Source organism: Triticum aestivum, chromosome 5D, assembly GCF_018294505.1.
Source record: "Triticum aestivum cultivar Chinese Spring chromosome 5D, IWGSC CS RefSeq v2.1, whole genome shotgun sequence".
NCBI lineage: Eukaryota > Viridiplantae > Streptophyta > Magnoliopsida > Poales > Poaceae > Triticum > Triticum aestivum.
Window position 1 is genome coordinate 25358913 of NC_057808.1, and position 7693 is coordinate 25366605.

At 46.8% G+C, this 7693-nt stretch overlaps 1 protein-coding gene and 2 long non-coding RNA genes across 4 annotated transcripts; 1 reads left to right on the plus strand and 2 right to left on the minus strand.

Moving 5' to 3' along the window:
• Positions 1-992: 992 nt before the first annotated feature.
• On the plus strand, positions 993-2110 carry LOC123119188 (probable glutathione S-transferase GSTU6). Its single transcript, XM_044538899.1, has 2 exons — positions 993-1484; positions 1558-2110. Exons 1-2 carry the CDS (start codon positions 1155-1157, stop codon positions 1933-1935), a joined length of 708 nt encoding a protein of 235 aa, XP_044394834.1. The 5' UTR covers positions 993-1154; the 3' UTR covers positions 1936-2110.
• A 1058-nt stretch (positions 2111-3168) lies between these two features.
• On the minus strand, positions 3169-3959 carry LOC123124151 (uncharacterized). The gene is made up of 2 exons (XR_006460993.1): positions 3913-3959; positions 3169-3448 (listed from the first exon to the last, which is right to left on the minus strand). It is a non-coding gene; the product is annotated as an uncharacterized lncRNA (long non-coding RNA).
• Positions 3960-4077: 118 nt separating this feature from the next.
• Positions 4078-5080, minus strand: LOC123124152 (uncharacterized). 2 transcript variants are annotated; one of them, XR_006460996.1, is made up of 4 exons: positions 4894-5080; positions 4751-4803; positions 4255-4375; positions 4078-4105 (listed from the first exon to the last, which is right to left on the minus strand). It is a non-coding gene; the product is annotated as an uncharacterized lncRNA (long non-coding RNA). The 2 variants fall into 2 exon arrangements; XR_006460995.1 differs by having other exon boundaries at positions 4092-4152.
• Positions 5081-7693: the final 2613 nt, after the last annotated feature.

The window sequence follows — 7693 nt, forward strand, 5'->3', positions numbered from 1 at the left end:
TCCAGGTCTGCCGTGTCCATGTCCGGCAGCCGGCTCCGCCCCTCAGAGTGTGGGTCCGCTCGCCGGCGAGGTAGAGTAGGACATTGGACACGACCCGACACATGGGACTCAAGGCGCCACCGTCTCCCATTGCCCTATTCCTCCTCGTCGGAGGCCGTGATGGATCCGTCCTGGGAGGAGCTGCCAACATCCACCATGACACGGGTGCGGCGCGCGGGGTTGCAGGCCATCCGTCGGGGCGCCGGAGAATGCGACTTCACCTCTCCAACGTCCACTGCTGCGAGGGCCGGCACCGCCTCCCGCGCCCACTGCGTCGCCGAGCATGCCGCGCCATGTTTTTGTCGGACGACGCCTATGGTGCGTCTGTGGCCTCGACTCGTCAACAGAGGGGTTGCACGTCATCCACCGCATTCGGACACCAGACGGACCGCAGCGCCTCCGGTGAGGCAGTGACGGCATACCTAGCGCCGGATCCATGCCATTTGGGCGGATACAATGGATTCCCGACGGAAGGAGTCCGAGCGTTGCCTCGCAGGGGCTTCCTCCCAGGAGTGGCCGAGCGCAAGCCGGACAACCATCTCCTCCTCGGGGCCGCGTGGGATGAGCTCAGGGTCGACAGTTCTGGAGGTGAAGGACTCGAATCCGTTGCCCGCCATGTCAGAGAAGGCTAGAGATCGCCGGAGGGGAGCTTGGGTTGCGGAGTGGAGTGGAGTTAAATCGCTAGGCTTTGCTCTGACACGACGAACACGTCCGAGTATTTTATATCCGCCTTATATTTGGGTTAGATACGAGGGATGCCAGTCAGCCCGGCCGTTTAAGGGCTGTAACTTATTGACTGTATCACGTTATATATAGTCTACAGAAGGTAAAGCACGAGACGTTGCACGAGACAAATGTGCAACTCCCTTGAAGTAGTACTGTCATATGCTACCCGGTGTTTCTTCTTAAAAAAAAGGTTACCCGTGAATTATCTTGCACAGCACCAGACGTGACACGATACTATTAGTTTATACTACTATATGAGTGGTAGTACGTACGTGCTTGGTCGTTGAGTCCTTAAAAGTAAAAAAAATTCAATCAACAAGGCCGGCAATTAAGAAAGGAGCAAAGGAGACTGATGTTAAGAGAGTAGCAAAGCAGTACGTAGGAAGGGAATGGCCGGCCGCGGAGAGGAGCTGAAGCTGCTGGGCATGTGGGCGAGCCCGTTCGTGGTGCGGGTGCAGATCGCGCTCCGCCTCAAGGGCCTCAGCTACGAGTACGTGGAGGAGGACCTGCAGAGCAAGAGCGAGCTGCTCCTGAGGTCCAACCCTGCCCACGCCGGCAAGGTGCCGGTGCTCATCCACAACGGCAAGCCCGTCTGCGAGTCGTCGGTCATCCTGCGGTACATCGACGAGGCCTTCTCCGGCTCCGGGCCCTCCCTCCTCCCCGCCGACCCCTACGGCCGAGCCGTCGCTCTCTTCTGGGCCGTTTTCGTCGACGACACGGTAGGTGCATACATAATGCTTGCTACCTCACCCTCACATGGCCGCGTTCATGTATATACCGTTTTCAGTGCAGCTGTTGAAGGCGCGGAGCCAGGCGTTGAGAGGCGAGACGGTCGAAGAGAAGGAGGAGGGGAGGAAGAAGGCGGCCGTGGCCATGGAAACCTTGGAGGGGGTGTTGATGGAGTCCAAGGCGAGGTTCTTCAGCGGCAGGGATGTACCCGGCTACCTAGACATCATGCTCGGCGGCCTCCTCGGCTCGATGCGCGCGACGGAGGAGATGTGTGGGCTCCAGACCTTCGACCCGACCACCACGCCGCTCCTGGCCGCATGGGCGGAGCTCTTCTGCGCGCTGGACGCGGTGGAGCTAGTCATGCCGCGCGTCGAGAGGCTCGTCGAGTATGCCGAGGCGATGCAGCAGCCTCGCACCGCCGTGTCCAGCACCACCAACTGAGGCCTAACAAGCTCGCCTCCGGTCTTCACGCGCGTGTTATTTACTTCTTGTGCAATCAGCGTAGCTTGTTCAGAAACTAATAGTGCTCTCAAATTCTTGTATGGATTATATTTTTTAGTATTTTTTAAAGTTTACTGTTCATCAGGTGCGGATGAGCCGGGCACCGAATTGAATATCTGACGCTCGTTTTGGCTCTTGGATGCATGCATCCAAGATGAACAGTAAATTCATTTAAAATAGTAAAACAAAATATGAATTACTTTGTGATACTAGATACTCAGGTGCATGAAGTCGGTGCCAGTTTCGTGGAGTGTGGACATTTCAATAGCTCTCGGAAAAAAAAGCAAATTTAGGGCTGTAAGTTTACTGTACATGTATTATTTTGACCAATTTTGTCTTTTTTTTTGCTGTGAACTCCTCGGATGTCTGAACCGCACCGCCGTGTCCAGCACCAACCGAGAGCAGATGAGCTCTGCGCGTAGTCTGTTTGTTCTGCAAATGAGGGTGGCTTGTCAAGAAAATAATGCTCTCATTTTGTATGGATAAATATATATTAAAGAAACAGTAAAATGGGGCTAGCTACGCCTCGGCTCAGCATTTTGACGCTATCATCCGTCCGATCATAGTCACAAGCGGCTCAGATCTCCTAGTCCTCCCGCAACATCAATATGCGCCTGGGTTACCGAGCCACTTTGCACGACTCAGGCAGACCAAACAACTTGAAAGGGCTGCTGCTCCACAGACCGATCTGGATGTGCTCACGTTAACCGGGCTTTCACGTAACTAGATGACCTGTCGCGCCATTTGGCGCGCGAGACAAATTTGAAGCAAGAACTAAAAGACTACTTTATTTTTTTTCTAGCAGACAATGTTGATGTATACTCTTTTGTGAAGTGTCGTGGATCTGCATAAAAATATTTTTTTCTCATTTGTAATGTCGTGCTCAAATTTTTTATTCAAATGGCAAGCAAATAAATTTCTTTACTTAGGCTGGAGGCTTGCATGGAATATTTCTTTCTTGAATGCGGATCAAATCATCAATATGCCACAGACAGAAGGGAAACCAAATAGCAACGACGAACAATTCAGTTTGCGATTAAGGAAAAGAATTGCTGAATTTCAAACCCGAAAGAAGGAAGCACTAAGTTAGTTTCTGCAAAATAGGAAAATTTGTATTGTTCTAACACTAATAGATTACAGAACAAAATCTGTCCAATAGAAAATTAGGCTTGATGCACTCAATACGCTTTAACGGGCAATAGTGTGGATGGCCTTAGGACTGCACAATCTCTAGGAAGCTATCTATTTATGAACAGAGGTGGTATGAAACAGAGACATGGTCCATGATTTAATCTGTTGATACTAATTACAGCAACATGCACCTGGAGCAAGAGGGGGCACAATCTCGTGTTGTTGCTCTCTGAAATAGAGAACACTTTTATATCGCTCAACATGGTGGCTGAAGTAGTATGTTCGACTGGTGGTGAGAAGGATGACCCCGGCTCCCAGCTCACTACACACCGAAAATTGGTAACTTATTTCTAGGATCAAACCATTTGGAAGCTCTGTATTATACAATAAAAAAACCGAAAACAAGTTTCACAATGGCAACCTAATTAAGAACATGCTCTCCTCAGTCACATAATCATTTAATGAAAAAAGAGAAAGGATCTAGAGCACATCACACAAGTCTACTGTGATCAGGAGCAGACAAGAACAAGGGACATTCATATTTCATCATCAATACCTCCTACACTATACACAACCTGTAAAAAATATAAAACTTAAAATGTTGTGAAACCAAAAGAAAGCACACTGTAAAGAGATGTAAAAGGGACATGCTCGTTAAACTTTACAATCTCTTCCAAGGATTTTTTTATGAAAAGAAAATGTAATGAGTCTCATTGTCAAGAAACTCGTGATTCTCAATAACAGACCATGATATTAATTTCTGAAGTAACATAATACAAGCTGTACCTTCAAATGTTGCTTGTAGTCGCTTTCTTTTAGAATTTCCTTCATTGACAAGCTTATCCCTGAAAAGTTGGCAAGAAAATCAATTTCATAAGTGAATCTTGTGCAAACCAGGAAGAAACAGAATCAAGACACCAAAAGAGAAAACTGGGACAATCAACCCCCACTTTGTACATGACCTTGCACTTCGCCGGTCCTACAGAATAACAGCGTGCAATGAATGAATAGGAAGATTGATCTTAGCTGCACACACAAAAATATTTGTTGGAAGAACTTTTTGCAGGGTAGCGGATTTTCTTGCTTAAAATTTAATGAGAGTGAACAAAATCTAGAAACAAAAAGTACATCACTAAGTTGCGTGTTTCCATGGAGCAGCCGCTGCTTCCCTTTGAGCCACCATAGCCACTGTTTACACATGTGCAGGTTGCCTCTGTCAACAACTCTTATTATCCGCACCTTCCTAGTTCTGAAATTAAAGGAATGGAGCACATAGTTTAAAGATTTAAGAGAATAGTAAACAACTGCAGGTTTCAAAGGTGTGGTAAATTTAACTTGCAAATTTGCATATGTAGACACCCTATAATGTAAAGGATGGCAGTGCCAAAATAACTAAGATACATGCTCTTATCTTATACGCTTTAAAACTTGAGAACATGATTGCCGCGGCTTGCCGCGGCGTGTGTATTTTTGTGGGAAAACATGGTAATATGTGCAGAAGTAAAGAACAAATCGCGTGGATGCTTGTTGGCATGTATAAAATCATAAGAGCATGACGGGAGAACCATGATCATGAAATCAAAATAGATGGATTGCTAGTGCAAGAAGAGAGTTCAGTTATCACCTCAGCTCACCTGGGAAGAAACAGCAACTTCCATTTCCAAAAGAAAGATATACCTGCATCAACAATTCTTGATCTGTCAAGAATCCCAACAAGGGGAAGTAAGAAAATACCACAAAGATGAAAATGAACAAAAGAATACATACACGTGTGAAGCTGCTGATAATGGAAGTTGACTATCAATAATGTTGTCAGGTTGCTCTTGCTTTCATTCTACTGATGTCCTCTATAGTACCTCGACCACCGAGCAAGTTTGGAAATGGCCAATATTTGTTTTTCTTGTGAAACATTCTTTGAGATCCCCACATTCTAATTTCCACGAATCATTCAGGTAATCTCCGGACTGATAAAATTGCATATTAAAATCATGCTTTAGATAAACTGATTGAAACATTGAGAGAAATCAAATAATAGGTGCAGCAGTAGCAACCTATCATGCTTCTCCCTATCTGTCAGCAGATCCAACCACCACAAGGTCCAATCAGAAGCCCCAACTCACTTGCAATTTACAATCCATTTCCTACATCAAATTAGAGAAATAAACTGGAATCACCGGACCACCAACTATAACAATCAGTGTTATAGATTTCTTCACTTATGTGAAATAGGAATTTCATATTGTTCCTCTTGCAAATCAGGATAAAGCACTGCATGCATTTAATAAACTTTCATGTACGGAAAATTAGAGAATGCGCAGGGTCGCTAAGAGTCATCTATTACTATTAGCACAGCCACAAAAGTGCAATTATTCATAGAATATTAGCATAATTATGTGGCAAATGTTCTCTTAACTAAATACGTTGGATTTCACAAATTTAAAGCTGCAAGGAGAGGAATGGATGGATGAATCGCAAGAGGAAATGGAAGTACGAGTCCTTCAGATGCATGGAAGAAAGGCAAACTGGAAGACCACAAACACAATACGTGTCGCTCCATTAGAACTAACCTGTGAATCAAATCTTTTAGAATCAGTATATCTGTAAATCTTATGACTGAAAGAAGGGCCATGCCTGTGAAAGCTTCTCCAATGACAATGCCTGACACAAAATTCCTCTCCATGGGATGTAGCTGATAGGTGTGATATACACAAATTTCCTCTCCTTGCAGCGGAAGACAATGTTAAGATAGGGAGAGACCGCAACACCAACAAATTCTGCAAATAAAGAAAGATTAGTCGTGAATAGAGCATCCATGTGAATCAAAACTCAACAATAATCCCCTAAGCCTTTTCATTCTTGCAACCTATGTACACCCAGAGAACAAAAGAGTACTCATATCATACTGAAAATGCATGTAAGATTATATCTACATGCACACATATATCTTCAACCGAAGCAAAGCAACTCATACATTGCACATGATATCCCTATAAGGATGTGCCAAGAATATCGAGAATTAATATCAAGCAAGGAAAAAAGCACGAGTTCCAGATTTAGTGAGGTGAGACAGGGTTGACCTGTAACTCACCAATCATTGAAAGAAAACTTACATGTAAATTAGTTTGTGCCTGCTGCATCATACAAATGAAAATTGTAACCAACTTCCTCCCTGAAGTAACATCCACATCCAAACTCTGGAATCAAATCAGAAATTAAGATGGGAGAGGAACGAAAAATAAATAGATGTGAATGATCTTCACAGAAAACGAAAGAAATCACACTTGCAGGATGGAGGAACAGTGTGGAGGAAGATCTCACCATGTACTCACGCCCTCTGCTCGCCATTCACGCGGGTAGGAGGAGGCACCAGGACGGGGGCAGGAAAAGATGCAGCCTAGCACCAGCCTAAAGAGCGTGCGCTGCCGGTGGAGCCCAGGCCTCACCCTTTCCTGCTCCTCCCACAGCGGCGACCTCCACCCGATCTGGCATCGGTCGATCCACCGCCGGGACGCCCGGATCTCCTCTTCCTCCAAATCCGGGGCTGGCTTGCATGGGGGAGAGAGGGGTTAGAGAGAGAGAGAGAGAGAGAGAGAGAGAGAGAGAGAGAGAGAGAGAGAGAGAGAGAGAGAGAGAGAGAGGAGGGCGACGAGGAGGGGAGGCGAGTGGGACGGGAGGCGCCCGCATCTCTCCTCTTCCTCTAGATCCGGGGCTGGCTTGCACGGGGGGAGAGAGGGGTCAGCGAGAGAGAGAGAGAGAGGAGGGCGACGAGGAGGGGGAGGCGAGTGGGACGGGAGGCGGCGGCGAGGGTTTCTCCAGGGGAGCGGCTGCGATTTATACCCCTGCACGTAAAAAGACTAAAATGCCCTCGGCGGGGTTTAAAATTTACAGGCGGTGGCACCAATTTAGGGGCGATGTGGAGGGCTTCGTTTTAGGGGCGACGTGGAGGGGTTCATTCTGACTAGCAGTATAGGAGGGTTTATATGTTCAATGGGCTGTGAATGTATGCGAAATTGTCCTAGCGTCGTTGCTTCTCCCTTTTCCTTCGCCCTGAGGCCTCGGCTATGCTCACTCGGCCGCCTCCTTTTCCTCTCCCATGACTCCATGACCGTGCGTGCGCCCTCGCCGCGGCCCGCTCCTCCTCTGTTCGCCGACAACCAATTCCTTTCGAGCATCCTCGTTCCGTGCCGTCTCTTCGCCCTCCAAGGCACGCTTAGTCTGGCATCAGTGCTTCGCATGCTCTAGCATCCTCCAAGGCATGCTCACCTTGCCCAGCCCACAGTCAACAAAGGATTTCTGTTTGAAAGCAATGCAACGTCGTATGGTCAAACTCAATAGCCTGAAATTGCCAACAACACTTAATAAATAAAGGCTGGCTCAAGATTGCATCCTTGCACAAGCAAAGAAGATATTTAGAACATCAACGGGTCTAGAAAGAAGAAAGAAGATATTTAGTAATATCACGAGCAAATTAATAATGGGGTAGAAGAATGGTTTGTAGGCAGGGGCAAGCATAATACATGATAATCATGCCCCTACGTAGGCAGAGAGAGAGAGAGAGAGGGAGAGA

Coding starts and splice junctions, on each gene's coding strand:
- LOC123119188 (XM_044538899.1), top strand. CDS start 1,155: ATGGCCGGCCGCGGAGAGGAGCTGAAGCTGCTGGGCATGTGGGCGAGC. Junction 1,485..1,557: donor CCGTTTTCGTCGACGACACG/GTAGGTGCATAC, acceptor TTTTCAGTGCAG/CTGTTGAAGGCGCGGAGCCA.